This window comes from Globicephala melas, chromosome 2 (genome assembly GCF_963455315.2).
Source record: "Globicephala melas chromosome 2, mGloMel1.2, whole genome shotgun sequence".
Lineage (NCBI taxonomy): Eukaryota > Metazoa > Chordata > Mammalia > Artiodactyla > Delphinidae > Globicephala > Globicephala melas.
The window spans coordinates 104,660,216-104,683,146 of record NC_083315.2 but is presented as its reverse complement, the minus strand read 5'-3'; the positions used below and the strand labels follow the sequence as shown (position 1 = coordinate 104,683,146).

General features: G+C 39.8%; 1 protein-coding gene across 4 annotated transcripts in view; it reads left to right on the top strand.

The window, feature by feature from the left end:
- The window catches only part of STXBP6 (syntaxin binding protein 6), a 273,630-nt gene that overhangs the window by 201,687 nt on the left and 49,012 nt on the right, over nt 1-22,931 (top strand). For all 4 annotated transcript variants that reach the window (XM_060294688.1, XM_060294687.2, XM_060294686.2 and 1 more), the window contains 2 exons: nt 4,830-4,960; nt 6,113-6,278. In XM_060294688.1, coding sequence (XP_060150671.1) covers nt 4,830-4,960; nt 6,113-6,278 — 297 coding nt within the window. The remainder of the gene's footprint in view (nt 1-4,829; nt 4,961-6,112; nt 6,279-22,931) is intronic.

Sequence of the window (22,931 nt, the reverse complement as noted above, 5' to 3'; positions counted from 1 at the left end):
CGAGATCAGGAGAGGGCTAAGCATGATGACAGACATTTTTAGGTATCTTAGGTACATAGGTATGGTAAATTCTACGTTGTAGCTGCCTAGCCTTGACCTCAAATTATATTGTAGATACTACAATTTGTTCTTCACCTTTTTTTTTTAATAAGAAATGACCACATAAAGTTATAAGATGATTCAATTTGACTTTAACGTGTAAAGAAATGTTTGTGTTAGTGAAAATATAATATCTATGAAAAATGAGATGGTAGAGGTTGTGAGTCATCATTTTCTTTAAATGCTGATTATTTGTTTTCTTTAAAATAATGTCTTAGGACTGAGACTAGATGTTTTGTATTTGGGCAAAATTGATTTTCCTGTTTGGGACGATTGAGGAATGATACTCTGAATAATGAGATTGTAGAGGAAAGAGTGACTTTAAAAAAAAAGCAGTCTCCCAACCTTTGGACCTTGAAATGGAGGATCAGCCTCTTAATCCCTGGCAGAGTGTGTGTTTTTCTGCCATTTAGCATCACATGCAAGTAAGCTGCATTTCTGTCTTTCCTTTCTGATAACAGCCTTTGTCCCCTCTTCCACCAATTCCTAACTTGATACAAGACCAGGTTTGATCGACTAGATGGTATTGTACTATTGGCTGGCTTCTCTGGTTTTGATTAAATAGAATTTTCTCACTGGGCAAAAGCAAGGCTGGTGATCTCCACTCTTTGACTATGGCTAAGTGTCTTATTTCTGTACAGTGTTTCATGGCTGGACCATTTTTTATTTTTATTGTTTGCGGTACGCGGGCCTCTCACCGTTGTGGCCTCTCCCGTTGCGGAGCACAGGCTCCCGACGCGCAGGCTCAACGGCCATGGCTCACGGGCCCAGCCACTCCGTGGCATGTGGGATCTTCCCGGACCAGGGCACGAACCCGTGTCCCCTGCATCGGCAGGCGGACTCCCAACCACTGTGCCACCACGAAAGCCCCTGGACCATTTTTTAAAAGAACTCTTTACACCATTAGTTCATGAGAAAGAGATGTTACACCACTAGAGTAATGATGGTAATGATATTCTAGACATAAGAGTTCCTAACACTGCTTCTTAACTACAGCTGAGATGTAGATAAGTCTACATGAAGGCTGAAAGAAGGCATGCAGCCATGAAAACCACATTCTTTTTGTCACAACTGGTAGTAGAAGGACCTGGATTCGGTTTGCCCCATGCTTCTGTCTTCCTCTGATGCCACCATAGAAAGCAGTGGGTTCCAGGAGTGAGTGAAAAGAAGCATTAGGCTTGGATAACCCCAAAACTTGACTTACCGAAGCATGTCACCTCCAGCTTTGTTCTTCTTTCTCAAGATTTCTTTGGCAAGGAGTTTTTAAAAGATGGTTCAGTCTTATGTATTTCAGTTTGAATAGCCAAGCTGGTCAGAAAGCCGGTTTGGGGAAAATCACAGACGTCCAGGTGAGGGCTAATGTTATAACTCCTGGAATGTGGCTGCTTCATGAAACCTCCCTGACTTTCCCCAACTCTACCTTGGTCCTTAAAGCACCCCCACCTACACACCTCAGATGACTCCTATGTCATTTTTCCTGTTATGCTTTAATACTCTGTTGCATCATTCTCATCTCCTCCCCACCAAAGTTCTTCATTCAGAACCACTTTTTACTCAATATTTGAATTGCCATAAAACTTCCTTCTGTATCTTCCATCTAATAAATATGCCATAAATATTTGTTAAATGACTAAATACATAATTCAGTGGCTCTCAACAGTCAAAGTGCCTCAGAGTCAACTGGAGAGATTTAAAATATGGATGCCAGGGCCACACCCCCAGGGATTCTGATTGACAGTGTTTGGTGTTTTTGTTGTAAAACTCCCAGGTGATTTCGATGTGCGGGTCTGAGTGGAAAACCAGGGGATCAGGCTGATTCTGGGTGGTCTGCAGTATAACCTGGGAATATCGTATCCCCTTTGAATGCCTATATATTTACCTTTTCCTCATGAATGATCAAGGCATGACAGAAATGCCCTGATTATCTCGCCTTTAAAGTTATTCAAAATAATGAATATGGAGTCTACCATATGGGGGTAGTTGGACATACAGCACTATGCTGTTACTGATTCAGATCATTTGGTTGCATTTTCCAGCGTGTGCTATCAATTAGCTTTCCTTAGGAAGGAGAAGGTGAATTGCTGTTTTTCACTAGACATCTGGAATTTGACTGACTGACTTATTTTTAACAGCTCTGGATCCTAAAAACACCAAAAGAGGAAGGGGTTAAAACATGCCTCCTTCTAGCACAGAACTCAACGTCTGGCAGTGGTGTGATTGTACAACTGTTTTGACCTCAGCAGGGGAAAGTCTTTATTTAATTCTATGTAATGTGTATATAATAATATCATTTTAAGGCACCTGCTTCAAAATAGAAACTGGGATGTTGGAGATAATAAAAATAAACAAAAATTAAAACCAAACCGGGCTCAGTGCCCAGGAAAACTATCAGATTCCAAGAACTGGGCAAGCAATAACGTAATAGAGGGAAAAAAGTCAGGAATGGATGAAGTTGTAACTGCCTCCGTTAAAAATGACCACTGTGCAGTGCGATTGCTGTTGAACAATTCTGTGGGGCATTTGTTGGGTGGGTGGAGTTCCTGCCCTTCTCATTTCAGTGACAAACTTCCAGTGGAACTTGCCTTCCTAAAAGTGTCAGTCTCAAACATGCCAATAATTACGGCAATCTTGCTTTATGTTTGAACTTTTATAATGCTATAAACTAGTTGGAAATAAATGGACCAGAAATAAAAATATGAGTTAACTGCAGTCAGAAGGAAAGCCTTCATGTTTCCCAGGATGCCTAAATGTCGTGTGATTTACATAAACAAAGGAGGAAATCCTCTTTGTGTGTTTAGGGGTGTGTGTCTAATACAGGAACCCATGTTTTCCTGTTATTGAAAAGCATTCTTTAATCGTTTAAGCACATTTTAGGACCCACATATATTCCAGGTGTGTTGTTTCCCTTGACATTAAAACAGCAGAGCAGGGCCTGACTATCAGAGAAACCTATTAGAGCTTCCCTTTGTGTCATATAGACACATAAAATAAATGAATTAAATTAAGTGGACAGACAGCCCTGGCAGACTGGTAATATTGTGTGAATTTAGTGAAGGGAATGGTTGTTCCTAATGGGACTTAAGCAGACTTATACATGGAGCTGTAGGCTAGACAGGCCATTTGTGAATGGAAGACTATAACATTTCCTTGATCGTGGGTGTTAAGGGGATGATGACTTTTTAACCGTGAAAGTAAATGTAATTGGTGTGAAATGTTCATAAGCTTCTAGCCAAATATAACTGAATAATGGGCAGTAAACCTAAGCATTATTTGACATTTTTAAAAAATGTTTGCAAATTCTGGTTAGGAACAAAGGGAGAAGATTGTACTGAGATCCTAAAAACAGCCCAGTCCTGTACCATAGGGTTCTTACCCACCCTAAAGGCAGGGTGCCCACATTTCTTTCCCCTCTTGGTCACTGCTTTCATGACCCCAGACACTGAAGCTGTGATAAAACTCTGGTATGTGTGAAGGAGAGCCTTCTTACCACCAATCATGACTGGAATAGGTGTTTTCTGTCCTTCATCCCGCAAGGATTCTTTTTGCCATCTGTTGAGCATTTGCATGGTTATTTGCAAGTGTGGGATCTGTGGGCTTATTTGAAACTAAGAAAGAATGTAGCACTGATGCACAGTCTTACTAGGATTGCATTCATTACAAGGAATGCTTTCCACTTTTCCTGGCTCCTTTAAGAGCATCGTTTCTATTTAAACTTACAATTCTTATAGGCAGAGCTCAGGAGGAGCTTTTAGGAAAACCCTTCTAAAATACTTAATTACCTCCCCTCCCTTGAGGCTCTAATCCTGAAGTAAGCAGACAGAGAAATATTCAGAGTGACTCTCTCCTGGTGGCTGCTACTTGACCTCTGTCCAAGAGGTGACAAGGTCCATCCTCAGCATGGAAGGGAGAACTGACTAAGGCCAGGAGGAGGAACTGTCCTGGCCCTACAGTTGTGGTGACCTCAGGAATTCATATGTGGAGAGGGGCAGGGGTTATAATCAGATGCAAACTGGATACAAACTGACTATATTTTAAAGCCAAATAGTTGGGGGGTTTTTTTGAGTGAAGTATTACTTCTTATCTTCTCACTAAAGCCTGGAATATTTACACTGGACTATAACATTAGAAATATGCATTGCAGCTCCCTAGGGGAACCGGTAACCTGCACTTCCTTTAAAATGCAGCCTTTCCTAACTACCCCTACCTGATGCCTGTCAGCCCCATACGCTGCTTTCCCTGCTAGACATCATTGCGCATTTGTAGCCTCCATTAGAGGAGCTTGGTGTTAATTATTCCTGTCGTGTTCAATGTGAGTGGATGACGGCATAAATGAAGCTGCCCTTACAATTAAAATTCTATTGTAACTGCTTGAGGGTGCACGTTATAGTTTCTATTTCTTTTGAGTTCATCTCTTACTAAAGGTACACCTATTCATTCATTTTCATTTTCTCTCTTTCTCTGCTTCTCTTTCTTTCTCTCTGTACTTATCTCTCCCTCCCCCTCCCTCCTTCCCTCCCTCCCCCCTCTTCCTCCCCTCTGTACTCATACACATACACATGTATATACACACATATGTATATTTCTCTCTCTATATACACACACCAGATATATCAGTTTTTCTCTCTCTCTCTCATTGCACATATGTATGTAGGTATAAGATAGACACACCACTGAATGAGGACCCAAACCACCCTGCACACCCACTAATCTGACTGGTCTTTTCTTGGCAGTGACAAACAAGAAACCCACACAGGCATCCATCACGAAGGTCAAACAGTTTGAAGGCTCCACGTCGTTCGTGCGGAGATCACAGTGGATGCTTGAGCAGCTTCGCCAGGTTAATGGCATCGATCCTAATCGGGTGAGTGAACTGTCCAGTGCTGAGCGAAGGTGTTCTTTCCACACAATGACTCTCTCATTGACCTTGGCAGGGTGATGGTTGTCTGAGTCATTTTTAACAAGACTGTTGCTCTATTTCAGTTATGTGGCTAAGACTTTTTGATTCCTGTGCCCTTCTTACAGGAAATTATAAACCTTTTCATCATGTTTGACGGAGGTGCCTAAGGGGATGAATATTGAAGAAGTGCTACTCCAGTAATATGTTTATCAGCCAAGTGCAAAGAGCAGATTCAGATAATCACATCTGTGATTATCAATATGACAAACCATGTTCATCGAAGCTCCATTTATCTCCTAATGCCACCAGTGATGAGGTTTATTTACCAAAAATCAAATAAATGAACTGCACCTTAAAAATGATGTATTAGGATTCCATTGGATTTAATAAGAGAAACATTCCATGGTAGAGTTATGTATTCCAAGTGAATTCCCTTTGCTCACACACTCACCATAAAATACATCAATAATAAGGAAAAAGAGGGCTTCCCTGGTGGCGCAGTGGTTGAGAGTCCGCCTGCCGATGCAGGGGACACGGGTTCGTGCCCCGGTCCGGGAAGATCCCACATGCCGCAGAGCGGCTGGGCCCATGAGCCATGACCACTGAGCCTGCGCGTCCGGAGCCTGTGCTCCGCAACAGGAGAGGCCACAACAGTGAGAGGCCGCGTACCGCAAAAAAAAAAAATAATAATGAGGAAAAAGAAAATGTAAAATGTAACTATATACTGTAATAGTAAGGGGTAATCTTTTCCTGCCAAGGTTAGGGACAAGATTAATACTGTTCAGTGCCAAGAACCTAAAGGAATCCTTTTTCGAGTAATTGGGAAGGCAATGCATAGTCTGAATTCTGACACAAGTTGATATGCAGTTAAGCTAAAGGGACTTCTGTGCTCTTAACTTCCTGGGGACATCTAAAAATGCCATGAGATTTGAGGTCTGCTTGATAAGGAGAGAAAGGTATACTCTCTGTGCACCTAGGTGCTAGTTAAATGAGTCTCGTGATTAGGACAAAAGTCTTTGAAAGGTGTTTTAGCCTTTATGAGTCTCTTAACGTGGTGAACTGGAAGCAGCAGTTTTTATAGCTTGAGATCAGTCGTTATTTCACTGTCTTTTCCAGGATTCTGCGGAGTTTGATTTGTTGTTTGAAAATGCTTTTGACCAGTGGGTAGCCAGCACAGCCTCAGAAAAATGCACCTTCTTCCAGATCCTCCACCACACCTGCCAGCGCTACCTCACGGACAGGAAGCCAGAGTTTATTAACTGCCAGTCCAAAATCATGGGAGGTGAGTGGGCGTTTGTGTGACTTTACTCATTCTGTTTCCTTAGATGCACTTTTACATACAGTTAGGTGTTCAGCCGCGTAATTAAAGACCAGAAAAAAAGAATCCGGACGCTCAGAGCTGGACCGCGTGAGGACCACTCTGGGAGTTCATCGCATGCTAATCTAGACACAGTGGTATGTTTTCACTCTTATCCAAAAGCTGATCTTTTAAAAGGAATTAACTCCTTAGCTAAGATTCTTTGTACGATGAGAACAAACCTGTCCCTTTATTAGAAAAACCTTTCCGTTTGGTTTCTTCCCTACCATTTCATCGCAGAACACTCTCCTGGGTTGCTTTTTCCTAGTATTTCTCAAGATATTTTACAAATACTGATATGACCGTTCCTACAGATACAGTCCCTTTCTTTCAAATTGCACCTAGTTTCACATTTATTCCTTGAATGGCAGACAGCTGAAGTAGGATGAGTGCTGTAAGCCAGCCTTAAGGAACGAGTACCAGCATTGGCAAGTTAATGAGAAACACTTAGAGGGTGCTTAGCACATTTCTTTTAGGTGGCGTTTCTTTTTAGAGACTTGAAACTGTGCTAAAAATATAAAGCCTCGCCAGTCACAATGGGAGTTGAGGAAGAGTGTGTATATTATTGGTCTTTTCACTGACCTGTTCTCCTGGTTTTGAGAGCATCTTTTTAAAAATGTACCAACTTTGTCTTAATCAAATGTAAGTGAAGGTCACAATAGAGACAGTACATCTTCCCCTTGGGCTGTATCTATCTTTCATATGAACATGAGGCAGAATCCATCGTTCTGTCCCAACAGCTGCTACGCACACTCTCATTTTGCCATTAGTCTGCTAGATATTGTGGGAGAAAATGCTGTCAATACTTCATTATTTGCCACTGAAGTGTTAGTGTGCCTCTTAAATAGGAAGTTGCTCACATCGTATGAACCTTGAAAGGTCTCTCTTAGATGCTGATAAAGACTCTTGTGTTATCACTTCTCTGTTTAGTCCTAGAGAAATACGAGGTGATGAGTGCATATTTTCTTCAAAGTGACTACATCCTATGGTACAAAAGTGAAAAAAATATTATACATAGATGTTGAAAGGAAAGGAAATATCAAACACTAACCTCTTACTGTTTGGAAAACATAATGAGACTCTATCATGTCTGTGCCACCAGTGTTGTTCAAATGAATCCTGCTTTGAAAATCCAGCCTTAACAGACTTGGCCAAAGGTTCAAGCACCCAGGCTGAGGACCACAGATGGCCACATTTTCAGGGAATGGAAAATTGACCAGGCAACCCCAGCTTTCCCTCATTCTTCCTTAGGATCTTCTCTAGTATCCTAGAATCACATTTGTTTCTTGATCTTAAGTTCCTGCTAGGAAACATTTCCCCCCGTCAGTATCAGTACGGTCAGTAGCTTGCCCAGCTGACCCCTAAGCAGAGTCTCCTCTAAAAAACAGTGTGACGTGTGGATTTGAAATTTCTGTTGCTCTTGGAGACAGACTTTCTCTCGAGCACTCCACTTCTCCAGGTTCCATCCTGGGAGCAGAGGGCATCAGAAGCAGAGGCGGTTCCATGGGGATGACTGCATTTCCTCAGAGTGGAAACATGAGGCGGAAGCAAGGGGGCACAGACTCACTCCTCCGTCCCCGTGAGGGAAACAAGCCACCCCCTTCCTGCAGAGGTTAGGGAGAGCTCTGGGAACTCTCCCATAAGGGACGGCGCTAGGTAGCCCTCTTCTCTGTTGTCTCTGAAGCTCTCATTTCTTCTCTCAGAACAGGCCCTTGCATTCCTTCATTCACTCTTAGCTCATCATCCAACCACACAACATGTAAGTACTAAGTACCTACTATGAGCTAGTCACTTTGTTACGTCCTTGATGTGGAGAATCATTCTATGTTTGGTCCCTTAATAGACCCTAATTGCCACTACCCAAACCCCAGACTGGCAGGCCCCTAACAGCCTTTCCATATGCATTACCCTCTCGAATATCCTCAGACCTTTCCACACATTCCCACCCAGCTGCTTCTGTCATTGGCCCAGTCTTTCGATGTCTTCCACTGCCCTATGAACCCCAAATTATGCTGAGTTGAGACAAGAATCTATATATCCATAGTTAAACTGTTGGTATGTATAGTGCGTAAAACTAAAGATTGATCTCCTGTAGTAAGAAAAAGAATAAGTTAATGAGACCAAGTGCCAGAATTGGCTCTGCCCTCTGTGACCTTAGATGTGTCTCTCATCTTCCTCAGACCTCAGTCTTCCCTGGTGTAACATATGGGGGTTAGACTAGATGATATCTACAATCTGTCGGGTCGTTTGAGAATCTGTAATTCATAAGTTATAGCTTTATTGCGTAGGTTAGTCACTTCTTAATTTAAGAATCAAAAGATTTAGTGCTGTTAAATACTGCCCAGTTCTAGATTCCCAGGGAAGACAAAAAAGTTTGAATTAGACACATGGTAATTTGCTGGCAGCACATACATCCTTAGTGAGTACAGCTTGTCTTATCTAAACAGTCGCCTATCCTTGATAACAGTTGTACCAACACACCCTAGTGAATTAGCATGCTGATTAGTCTTCCTTTCTGCCAGTTATCACAATTCAGAGACTTAAAAAAACTGTGCAGTTTTCAGGTCACTACATTCTGACCCCTTTAACTTTTAGGGTACCTACCCCATCTTCAGCAAATGAGATCTGTTCCAAATTTCACAAAACCTTTTGGTTTGTCCTTACGGTATGGGCCGTAAGTGCTAGACACAAATTGTTTTCCATGCTGTGAAATGGGATAGATTTTGTCATTTTAGAGAACTGATGCTGCTGGTGGTGTGCTGTCCTCCATCAGGTTCTGTACATACGTTATCTCATTTAGTTTTTACAGCAGCCTTTGGAAATACAATTTATTATCTCCATTTTACTGAGAAGGAAATAGGATCAGAGAGGTAATTAAACAGCTTGCCAAGGATCGTATAGCCTTTGTCCTCAAGTGGCAGGGCTGAGATGCAAACACAGGCCTTCGCCACTCTAAAACCATCGTTTTTGGGGTCACTGAGTGGAATGCTCCAGGGAACACCATTGATATTGTCTTTGGTATGAATGGTGGCCCCTGGAGTTGTGCAGGAATTTTGGGATATATTTTAGCCAGCACATTCCTAGGTATTAAAAAAAGGAGCTAAGAGGAGAGGGCCAGAGATTATGAGCAGTTTTAACTCTTTTCCTACTTTTATTGAGGTGTATGATTAAGATAATATGATGGAATCATCCGGGACCTCTAAAATCATTTTGCTTTTTGTTTTTGTTCGTGAGAATTTCAATATATTAAAGAGATGAAAGTGAGGCTATTTTAGTCAATGGGGAAGATGCTGGAGCCCTGGCCACTCATCAGACCTCTTAGATATTTTGTTTCTGATCTAACCACCGTCATTGGGAAAACTGAAGCCCAGTGATTTTGAAGGACTTTTGAAGGACAAATCCATCTGATTCCCAGTGAATCATAGTTTCTTCTTAATTTTTTTTATTTTTTTATTTATTTTTGGCTGCGATGGGTCTTCATTGCTGCGTGCGGGCTTTCTCTAGTTGCGGCAAACGGGGGCTACTCTTCGATGCGGTGTGCAGGCTTCTCATTGCGGCGGCTTCTCTTACTGCAGAGCACAGGCTCTAGGCGCGCGGGCTTCAGTAGTTGTGGCACGTGGGCTCAGTAGTTGTGGCTCGTGGGCTCCAGAGCACAGGCTCAGTAGTTTGGCGCACAGGCTTAGTTGCTCCGTGGCATGTGGGATCTTCCCAGACCAGGGCTCGAACCCGTGCCCCTTGCCTTGGCAGGCGGATTCTTAACCACTGCACCACCAGGGAAGTCCCCCATAGTTTCTTTAATACCAGTTCAAATAGGATTATCATTTAAGCATCTACAATTTCATGAAGTTCTTCTCTTATATTTATCGATTGTGTGTATTCCATATGGCCAGGTTTTTCTTCTTGGGGAAAGTCAGTTACACAGAAATAAATTCTTTGGATTGTTTGAAATTCTGTCCTCCAAACATGATATTTCCTTATCTCCAGAGGATAAACTGGGGAGCTTTGATCTTCTGGTGCTGGTTACAGGATCCAGGAGACGTGGCCAAAGCCTACAGTTGTGAAGACCCCCATAAATTGAAAGACAGCGGGATGCTCTAAGCAGGTGTGAAGCGGAAAGCGTTGGTTTCTTCTGCCTTAGTCAGCATCTTTTCAGCCATCTTCTCTTGTCTGGGTGGTTGAAGGACTTTGTCCTCAAGCCTTGGTCATTCCTGACCTCCACCCTACCTCTCTCGTAGTTCATTCAAGGTCAGTCACCTTTAGAAATACAAAGCCATTATTCAGTTGCTGGGTCCCTAAGCTACCAAGTAACCTGCAGAGAAGGAAGGTAGAGGTGTGGAGCGTCTGGCTCCTGGAATATCACACAGCATCAGGAGCGACAGGGCCCTGAAGGTGAAGTCTTGGGTTCATATAGGTCATATTTACTTGTTCTAAGATGGTAGTTTTTTTCTGTCTATAGTAAGCAGAGATGATGATATAAATGATATACTGTTATATGTGTGATAACACATTTGTACTACGAAGATGCCTTGAAGGAGTTAATCACACATGTAGAACTTCAGACTCTAGAAGACAGACTTGCTTTCAAGAGAGCAACATGGTCTGCCCCAAGTGGTAGCATCAGTTTACTTATAATGGACCTGTCATATTAAGTCAAGGTCCCAAGGGGGACTTTGTTTTGCTCTCTTCATGCTTCTTGACAAAATGTGAGCAAATCCCTCATAGTTTCCCGTTGCTGTTTTATTTACACTAACCTTCTGTAGTGATTACTGTCGGCCTCTTATTTTTATGCCTAATTCTGTGAACTAAGGAAATCTTGAATGGTGTTGGCAACTTCTGTGTTAGAACCACAAAATAAATGCTTTGAAACCTATTTTCTTTTTTAGTAAGCGCGGTAAATTATTTGCACACAAAAAAGTAATTCCTCAAGGCAAGGTTCTGTTTAACCTGAAGCATGTCCTAGCATTTTCCTTGAATTCTGAGTCCAAACACCCTTGGCCACCTCATTCAATTACCTCTCACTCTTTCATCTGTTCTATGTGGGTCATCCTTTAGGGGTGTCCCACCTACATTGTTTGAGGCCCACTTGGTTCCATAAGCATTTACTCAGCACCATCTGTCTGACAGGTACTGAGCTACCTGCCGACATCCAACAACCAAGTAGACACCTTTGGCAACTTTACTTATGTTCCTGGAGGGACATCAGATGTAAACAGATATGAAACAATATGATACACCAAGGTGATGGCTGAGCTGCATTTTAAGGGATGGTTAACAGTTGATAGACACACAAGGGCAGGATGAAATGAGTTCTCTCTTATTGCAACAGTTAATCTAGACAGTTTCATTTCAATGTTATCTATATTCAGAATTTGGAACATGGCAGATTGTTTTTTCACGAAACAGGCTATTTTGCAGTGCCATGTATTTTTATCATCATCAAAGGGTATTTCTTAAGCATTGTCTGTCTATGTGCAGACCTTCAGATGATGGTATAAAGCCCAGACTTCTGAGCTCTTTTAGAATTCCAGGGACACAGATGTCTCTGATGTCTGCTTCATAGCAGGCTGGCCCTCATTTGCCCCTGCTGATTGGTATGCTGAAGAAGAACCAGATTGCTTTACTTTGGATTCCCCTGGGGTGGTACAGAATCTCAGGATTCAGACTGTGACTTTGTATTGTACTTTTCTCCCAAACAATGAAGAGGCATATTCCTGAGCAAGGTGTGCGAATATTCCACCTTGTGAGTGTCCCAGGCCTGGGCACGTGTAAGGTGAGGTAACAGATAGATGACACAAAGAGCACATGTATGCATCCTAACAGGGCTCTTACCAAAAAAAAATGATCAATATGGTTTTTAATCCAAATATATGAATGTAGTGCTCTAGTACAATCTATAACATTTGCCATAATTTTTAGTTCTTCCTCGTGTTTTAATGTTTTCTGTCACTGAATAATGGCTTTGCGGGATGTGAACTTCACCCTCGTACACATGCTCCAACCACAGGCACATTACAAAGAGTTGCTTATTTCTCAAGAATAAATTCACGTGTAATTTTGCCCCTACCACTCAAACTTCAACATACTCGGGGATGCGTGCAGACATACGCTAGTGATTATAATTCACATACCGAGTTAAATCGTATGAAAACCACCATATTGTTGCTTCTTGATGACATGTAGATGAGGGGCAGGCCAGGCTGCTTAGCTGATTCGCTGTTATGAGAGGGTCAGCAAGTGTTTCTAATAGTTCTTTAGATCTAGAGGAATCCATGTCATAGTTCCTCCGGTGAGTTTTTGTTACCCTTGAGGAAATAACAAAGTAGCAAACTTCAGTTATCCTGTACCATGATACAAACAAGGAAAGTGGTGTATGAGGAACTTGCCTGAGGTCCCACAGCTAAATAAGGGCTGGAGCTAGTACCTCCGTCAAGGCCTCTCACTTATTCCCCATCCATTCAGTGGGGACCAGGACTTCCAAGTTCCCTCAATAAGCACAGGTCTTCTTTTCCTTGTATTGATTCAGTCAAGCAGAGAGGAGATGACTCCAATTTAACAAGGTATTTATGCGGCTCAAATTAAAACTTCTGTTTGAAAGTTCTCTCTTTCGATGTCTGTTAATGTCTGTTAATGATATTAATTGTATACACATGCAGACTTCCCACCACTGTCCCATCACTCCGTCCTCTTCATGGCAGCCCATACCATCCTTTCCTAGACAGCGTGATATTTTATTTAAGACTTGCTTTATAGAAACTTTTTGGAGAGAGTAAGAAATTAAGAATAGAAACCAAAAATTATGCATCAATAAAAATAATGGTACAAATATTTAAACTATACAATTGGAAAAGCCCAGTTTGGGGGATTTTTTTGCTTTGGTTATTGGAATCCCACCAGTGTAACTACTACGTCAAACACAAGTTTGATATATACTGTGCTACACAAAGTACTAACAACCATCTGACACTGGCTGAGCGTTCTTCGGAGCAGGACATTGTAGCAGAAGCTATGAGGTGTTTCTTGATCTGAATCTTTTATGTATGTATGTCTAAAATTTAGGATGACATTACCAATCGTTATGTTGGGCATTTTGTGTGCTTTCTCATATTTTCTGATAGTCAGTCTATTCAATACTTCATCTTATTCCCAAAAGGTGAATTAAAAGCAGATGCTTTTATTTTCAGTAAGAAAATTGGAGTAACCAAGGGTTAGTTCCTTAGGTCCCATCCAGTTCTATGCATGATATAAATGACTAGTAACTAAAGAAAAATTGGGTCACAGATGTGATTTTCTTTTTCATTGCTCATTGGCTGTAAGCCACACAGAAATGCATGCTGTGAAACAGCTGGTGGGTTATGGTTAGTCGTCTTGAGCCAGAGGGACTTTGTGCATTAAGTGCTTTGTGAATCATCTCTCTCCACCAAAATCTTGAACCAAACCAAAGCTACATAAAGGGGACTTCTGAGGTATCATTTATTGGCACGACAAGGATCATGAACATATTTTGTCTTTCCCATGGTTAAACAATCTGCAGTAGACGAGAGCCATTTCTACTTTCAGAATCAACCAGAACACATAACTTGATAAAGTTGATAAAGTGAAACAACTTGATAAAGTGAAAAGAGCACAACTTGATAAAGTGAAAAGAGCACAGACTAGATTCACTTACCCCTGTTTCTGATGGCATCACTCATTAGCTCTGTAACCTTTTCCAAGCTGCTTAACTTACACTCAGCCTCTCTGTATCATGGATAGCAACGTATACCTTGAAGGAATGCTGTGGGGATTAAAATGAATTTTAAAATATTCAGTCAGATGGGATTTTTGCAAAGTGCCAGTACATGTCTGAATATCCTATTAAAAATTACTATATGCCTATTCATAATATTACATGACTTCTTCTAGGATATTTATTAAAAGCCCTTTCTTATGAAAGGAGTAAGAAAATATTCTTAAACTTTCCTAATCCACGTTGGCATAAGAATTGCAAAAAAAAAAAATTAGTAATTTCGTTGTTCCAAGTGGGAAGGAGCTGAGCTATATTATAGACGTTTCAGACATCTGGAATGCTGAGTTGTTTGCGTGGTTTATAGAATGCTGAATGTGTCGCATTTTATGTTTGACATTTATAGAATGCATATGTTACTGCTGCCTTTACCAAAACAACAATGTTTAAAATGTATTGAGTGACACTGTGCCAGAGATCAGGGCGCATAATTCAGATCTTCTTGTAGGAAAGAAAAAACCTAAAACATGTTTTCTGAACTTTATAAGAGAATAGAAATGTTTTTTTTACCACCAGCGTATCTTCAACCTAGAATATTTCTTTGAGTCCAGTTCTCTTTACACAGCCTCAAAAGGAGACACATGGATCAGAGGTAAAATTGTTTAATATTGTTAGACAGGAAGTGGTATTTCCAAAACAGACATAAAAGGCATGCTGCATGATTCCCATACTTCTAGATTTAGACAATTTTTAAAAGAATTTTGGAGAAAAGTTTGCCAACCAGTTTTCTATGTAAGATGTTAAAAAAAAAACTTCATATCCAGCATCACCAGTTTCACAAAAGAAAGTTTACTTTAATACTAAAAGATACAAAGGACATAAGGGCTAGTCCTTAAATTGGAAACATTTACCTTTACGAAAAACTTACTACATCTGGTTCTTATCTTTCTTAGTTCACATAGACCAATAAAAACTCCATCGTTGGCATTTAAAAGTTGTTGCTCTGCTGTAACACAGAAGCATCAAGAACTAAAATTACTCGGAATTTTAGTGAAGAGAAGCTGTCAATTCACAAGAACAGTAACTGGTTCTAAAAATGGTCATTTAGTGATTTGTCAAATTCATTCCCACTTCTGGGGGAACCCACTCAGAGCACACACCGTTTGGACAGCAGAACAGATCGTCTTCAGGGTTGAAGGCCATAGTCTTATTCCTTCCCTGGAACAGAGGTAAGGAACTTGCCCATAGTACCTGAGAAACGACCCAGGAATATGAGATTTCTAAAACCTTTAGTGAAGGAGTAAATGAAATGGCCTTTTTTCTCACATTATATCCTAGGCTTTTAAAAAGTTCAGCCTTGTATCTGATCATCAAAATAAGACTAAGCCGCTAAGTTTATCACAAGCAGTTATTTGAAATTTGGACATTGACATAAATCGGAATGTGGAGACTTCAGATTTACACGACCAAACATTTTTCCCCCTTCCATTTGCAATATGCCTACCCAGGGTTGGGTTCATTAGGTGTCCTGCAAGAAGCAAGAGCATTAGGATTGGCAAATTGAGGAAGCAAAAGTAGAAGATGCACAGTTAAATCTGAATTTTAGATAACAATGGATAATTTTTTAGAATAAGTATATTCCATGCAATATTTGAGACAACGAAAAAATTATCCATTGTTTGTCTAAAGTTCAAATTTTATCGAGTGTCCTATATTTTATCTGGCAACCTTCATGGGCATCCCAGTTTCTAGCTACCATAACCAATATGGAAAACATAATATGTTTATTGTTATGTAAATAAACTTTATGGTGGCCAAATTATTAGGACTTTAAGATACACTGAGATGGAAATCTCCCAGGCATAATGTTAGGTTAGCCGTTCAAAGATACAAACAGAGAAAGATGTGAGACAGACTGCTAAAGAAGGACAATTAGAAGAACTGAGAGTATTCCTGTCTTATTGTGGCTATTCTACACAGAAAAATGCTGTGAAATGCAAATTAAAGTATTAATAAGTATAGCAATTCCACTAAAGCTCTTTTGTTACCAAACATGAGATTCCTGCTTACTTTTGCACAGGGAAGAAAGCTCAGTCTTGAGTCTGAATGTCTTTGGCTTGGTTTTGAGGAGTTAGTCTCCTGCAAGAGCAGTGAAAGGAGCCTGCCATTGACTCTTGGGGACACCAACAGACCAAAGGCTCTCATTTATGGAGAAAGAGTAAGAAGTTCTAGGGTCTCAAGAACTAGAAGCAGCCGCCACTTTAAAAATTTAGCCTCCTGGGCTTCCCTGGTGGAGCAGTGGTTGAGAATCTGCCTGCTAATGCAGGGGACACGGGTTCGAGCCCTGGTCTGGGAGGATTCCCACATGCCGCAGAGCAACTAGGCCCATGAGCCACAACTACTGAGCCTGTGCGTCTGGAGCCTGTGCTCCACAACAAGAGAGGCCACGATAGTGAGAGGCCCGTGCACCGCGATGAAGAGTGGCCCCCACTTGCCACAACTAGAGAAAGCCCTCACACAGAAACAAAGACCCAACACAGCAAAAATAAATTAATAAACTCCTACCCCCAACATCTTAAAAAAAAAAAAAATTTAGCCTCCTGTCTGACCAGTCTGATGGTTTTCTCAGTAATGGGAGTGACTGGTCTAACAAGGGTCCCTTGTCACACCCTTGTAGCTTGCCTACAAGCTTTGGCTTATCTTTATACATCATACTGACCATCTGTAGCCTCCTCTCATTGTCAGGTAAATGAACATGGACGATAACCCTGGCTTAGCTTTTGGCTGGCTGGTTTGATTTGGTTTTTGTTCTAGCTTCATATAACATCCAAAAGTGATGCTACTATAGGTTCCATTTACCATTCAGTGGGTCCCACCTATGAAAGGGGAAGAATGTCTTCAGTATTTTCTCACTGTGAGAGCACCTTCAGCATAAACACTTCAACTGCAAGACTTGAGTGACAGGAGGGCAATAAAGTATGTCATTATGTTGAGGTAAAATACATGTTTTAGGAAAAGAATGAGGACAAGTCTTCATTGGCCTAGGGATTTGTTTAACTTTTGAGTGGTTAAATTGTGAAGTGACAAATGTGTGCCTTTTAAACGTAGTGGATGCTGTTAGTGGGAAAGCAACTATTTGTTTTTCTTTTATTTAAATTCATAGTCCATGCCAAAAAGACAGTAGTGGGAAGGACTCAGAGTATTTCTGAGTTTAGATACCTAAGCAGAAGCTGATTATTTATACTTTGAGAAAATCTCAGTTGTCATAATCACTCATAATGCTATGCCCTATAGAAAAGAACTTTCAAGTGGAATCGATATTCCCCTCATTGAACCTGATCAAGAACATTCTGGTCAGAATCAGCTTCATGTCCCTTATAACCCAGAGAATTAAACAGGACAGAGTATGATGGGTAAAAGTCAGGAGGATTCCATGCTTCACATATAAATATTGCACCAGATCTAATCTCCTTGTGATTATGTATACTATTATATATTATTCCCACTATCAGTGTTTCACTCCATCCTATGGACCTATTTTCACAGTTGGTTGATTTTATTGATCTTCTTTCCAGTTCCCATTATAAGAGGTTGAGACTTACAGAGGGGAAAAAAAGATGGTTTTCACAAGGTCAGAGTAGATTCTCACATCTGTGATAAAAGCCAAAAGCCTGTCCTGATGGTTGGGTTCTAGTAATGTTAGGTTTCTTAGACACCAAGGGAAGGAGAGAAAAAACACTTGTAATTTTAAGAAAGTCTTTATGGTGTCAGTGTACAATCCTTGTGTATTTTCCTTAAGCTTTTGACTTTCAAACTTGAATAAGACAGAAAATATTAGAATTGTTTAAAGGTTTACATCATTTAAAAGCGAATTGTTCATCTTAGAGTTAAAATATATTTTTTCTATCCACAGTATATTTACCATCTTGGCCATTTTTATTAGTTTCCAAGTGATGCTGGTACAAAATTATCACAAACTTAGTGGCTTAAAACAACACAAATTTATTATCTTCTAGTTCTGGAGGTCAGAAGTCTGGAGTGGGTCTTCAGGCAGTGTTCCTTCTGGAGGCTCTAGGGAAGAATTTGTTTCCATGCCTTTTCCACCTTCTAGAGGCTGCTTGTATTCCATGGTGTGTGGCCTGTTTCTCCATCTTCAGAGTCCCCAGTGTAGCATCTCCAAATCTCTCTCTTTGGCTTTTACACTCCTGCCTCCCTCTTATAAAGACCCTTGTGGTTATATTGGGTCGACACAGGTAATTCAGGATAATCTTACCATCTGGAGACCCTTAAGCACAGCTGCAAAGTCCCTCTTACCATGTAAGGTAACATATTCACGGGTTACAGGAATTAGGATGTGGGCATCTTTGAGAAGCTGGTGTTCTGCCTACCATAGCATTTTCCTAAGAGCTATAATGTACATGATTGTATAATACTGTCCTACATTTAATTTTTTTCCTTTCATAAGATATATTTTTAAATACTACCTATAGACTGTATTACTTGTACTAATCTATTATAATTTAAGACATTTAGAAACACCTAAACTTTTTAGGAAAGCCTAGTACTTAAGTAGCTGAAAGGGCTTGCCATGTGCTAGATTATCCAGTAGTTCCTTACTTTACCAACTGGGATATTTGTACCTTTCTCTTCACGTAAGGAATTGATTTTCCTTAATAATTACACAGGTTCTTTACAAGTTCCTAGGAAGTCTTAGTATTTAAAGTTTTTGATGATGAGATGTTGTAGGCCATTTGGTTTTGTTAAAGATCATCCTTTTCCTTCATACTTCCCTTCCTGCATCCTCAGATGATGATCCTAATGCCCTACTTGTAAATACCTTGGTGGTATTCCTCTTGAGACTGACAGTCCCTCTTCAGCTTTGATATAAAATGTCAAGGTCAAGTGTATTTAACACATACTCATCAGACAAGTTCACATTAGCTGGTTGGATTTATCTCTTTAATTCAGCATACATTTAGAAGTGATCTAACATGAGCCCCTGAAATGCAATTAGAATATTAATTCAACAGTTTTCTGTATTGCTTAGGGTGTGTGCTTCTTTCCCTGTGGTGGTATTTCTTACACCCTGTCTTCCCAGTATGGTATGTTAGACACTAAAAAGAAAAAGACTTTGCACAGATCTGGGTTTGAATTTCTGATCTGTCATTTACTATCTGTGGACAAGTTACTTAAACTGTAAGCTTGACTTCCTCTTCTTAAACAGAATAATAATGCTTATTCCATAGGGTTGTTATAAGATTTTAAATAAGGGCATGTATGAGCATTTAGCATGGTACATAGGGAGTACTGTGGAATGTAGTGGTAGCTGTTATAATTAATAATTATATTAATATAATTATTTTTTTCTTTAAATTCTGCCTTCTTGCTATTGTCCTTCCTTCCCTCCTATTCTGAATAGAATCTGAATTCCAGTCAGACACAGAGGAGGGAGTAGAAATACAGAGATATATAGCTTTCAGCGTGTCCCTTACATCAGATACAGTAGAGGTACAGTCATATGTATTTGTATTTGCATTTTTCTTCTAGGAAAAAAAGCCAGCTAATGGTGATAACACTGATAGTCACCATATTGAGTTCCTACCATATGCCAGACAATTCTTTTAGTTCACATTAATCCAAAAAAGTCATCATTGTTATCCCCATTTACAGGTAAAGAAACGGGGTCTCCTAACGTTACTTAACATGCCTAAAGTCACATAGATAATAAAGGAAAATCAAGATTTGAACCTGTCTATTCCTGAAATCTACCTTTCCGCCTTCCCCGTTAGAGAAAAGTAGAGAGACTCTTCAAAGCTATCACTGATGCATGTTTTTGTCTAAAAGTTCCAAGTGTTCCTCCAACAAAATGAGATTCTATTCTCATTTCATCAGCAATTAGTATAGTTCTTGACATTGGTCAATGCTGTGTTTTCAGGATAACATTTGAATTATAGCATTCATTGCTTTATCACTGTTAAGTTATTTTCCAGTCAAGTGTTTGATTAAGTTCACTTTCCTAATGCTGCCCTTTCTTATGGTGTTTCAGATCTATTTTCTTTTCCTCTAGGAACACATCTTTGAAATCATATTACACTTAAAAAAGAAAATGCAGTATTATTTGTTGAAATATAAGATATACATAAATTTTCAGGAATACATATGTTATATAAAGTATGGTACATTTATATTCAACTCTTGTGCATAATAAACACTTATAGGCCAGCAACATGCACAGGAAATTAAGATGGAGTCCTAGGTAAGGCAGCCTTTGAAAATAGATTATATATGTATCTTGTTTGAGGAAATAAAAGGCTTGGAAGAATGTGTTAAAGCTTTCTTCAATGCTGATTAAGAAAATTCCAAAATTAAGCCTTCCGTCTTTTGGACTATTATACTTCTCAGCTTCATCCTTTAAAAGCTGAGTAAACACAAGTACAAATAGCTGGATTTCTTTCTGATTAAGATGAGGTTAAAAGCTGCAGAAATTTTAAGTTCTAATACAGATAAAAATCAACAGGACCAGTGAGTAACTACTGCTTCTCAACTCTTTTTTTTTTTTCTGTTAAGAAATGTAAATTGAAGCGACTTCCCTGGTGGTCCAGTGGTTTAGACTCCGTGCTCCCAATGCAGGGAGCCCGGGTTTGACCCCTGGTCAGGGAACTAGATCCCACACACATGCCGCAACTAAAGAGTTCGCATGCCACACCCAGAAGATCCCACATGCTGCAACAAAGATCCCACACATGGCAATGAAGATCCCACGTGCCGCAACTAAGACCCAGCACAGCCAAATAAATAAATAAATATTTTTTTAAAAAAAGTAAATTGAAATTCATCATTTGGGTCCATCTACTTTCAATTAGCCAGGCCTAGGTAAATAAGAGAATCTATCAGTAGGATATAATCAGCTTGTTCTTTGTTTGCTGGTGAGAACAAATGGAAAAATAAGTATTATCACTGCTGAACATTGTAGAATTTTTGGATTGTTATATCGATAAAAATGAATGTTTTAAAAATTGACTCTTGGTGCAGTTTGATGTGAATTCACATTTTAAGGCTCCTTCAGCACCACCACATACAAAATAGAGGAAATTAAAAAGAAAGAATCACTTTCAGGAAAAAGGTAAGTATGCATAAACCAGCAACATAACAGAATCACAAAGCAGTTAGTAGGAATGAAGCTGCTTGCCTGCTGGGCTGCAAGTCTGGAAAGAGGTAGTTTGAATTCCATGTTGTAACAGTGACTAAAAGTACCCCATGCAAAGCAGGAGACCAGAGCCACATTTGCTTTTTGGAACCACAGCTTCTCTGCCCAAGCAAGGAATCTACAAAAAAGCCATGACCAACTGCTCTATGGGGAAGTGGCTTATAAGAAAGAATCTGCATTCCTGGGGAGGCAACAGAAAGAAGACATAGTCTCCCACCCAAGACCTGGAGCCAGCTGCCCACTGGCTTGGCACTGGCTCTGCAATATCCAGAATAGCACCCAGGACAGGAGCCTTGGACCATCACCCTAGTCCCAGTTGTCTTAGGGGCCAGTACCAGAAACAATAAAACTACACATAGGGGAGAACGGACCAAGGTGGTGAGGAGAAGGGGGAAGAAATTAAAATTCCCCACTCAGGAAGAATGTACTAACCAAAATTTTACAATATATGAGAAATCCAAAAAAAAAAAAAAAAAAAAAAGGAATTTACTCCAAATGAAATGAAAGTAACAGAGCAATTTGAAAATGACTTTAAAATAAATATGCTTATGATACTCAAAAGATAAAGGAATTAGGAAAAAATCAGATATTACAAAACAAAACCAAACTCAATGAAAAAATGAGGTAGTGGGAAGGAGTGAAAATGAAAAAATATAGTCTGAAATACACTGAGTTGTGAGATTAAACTCTAGATTGGCCACAGTTAAAGAATTAATGAATTGGAAAATAATGAGAAATTCACCCATAATGCAGCTCAGAGAGATGAAGAATATAGAGGGGCAGGTGTGCATGGAAGATAGAAGAGGCTCTACCATTCATCTCATAGGAGTTTCTGAAGATGAGTCTATCAGAATGGTGAGAAAGCAGTATTCCAAAAGATATGGGCTAAAACTTTTCCAGAATTGAAGACTCAGATTGAGAATACCACCAAGTGCCACACTTGAATATTAAACAAAGCTATACCTAGACAAAAACATAATGAAGGAGTAAAACACTGAGGACAAAGAGAAAATCTTCAAAGATACTAAAAATAAAAGTTTCCTACAGTGGAAGGAAAAACTGATGGCTGTTACCGGCGCTAAGAGATGCCAGAAGTCAATAAATTAATTTCCAGAAATAACTGTCAATCTAGAATTCCATATCCAGGTAGACTATAATTTAGAAGTGAGAGAAAGACATATTTTCAAACAGGCAAAGATTATTTGCTTTCTCCTCCACCCTTGCTGAAAGAGCTACTAAATGATATACCTCAACATGGAGCAAAGTGAACCCAAAGGGAAGGAGTAGGATGTGAGAAACAACAGTGATTGCGAATATGGTAAAAATACATCGCCAAACTAAATTGCCTAATGATTATTTTTAAATTATTTTGGATGTTTCCTTTAAAGAACTGGAGCTAAAATTCTAGACATAATTAAGGAATATATGCTGTATGTTCAGTGGATAGTTAATCCATGCTAAAGTCTGTGCTGAGAATGATAGAATTACTGAATTAATTTGACTTTGATAGGGAAAAAAAGTCATAGTTGCATCTGTTAGACTTCTGGTTTTAAAATGGTGGAATAAAAAAAGGATTTTCCTCTCTTCTCTTGAATACTATCCAAAATCAACTAAGAGAATGTAGGATGCAAACTATCTCCGATGAGTT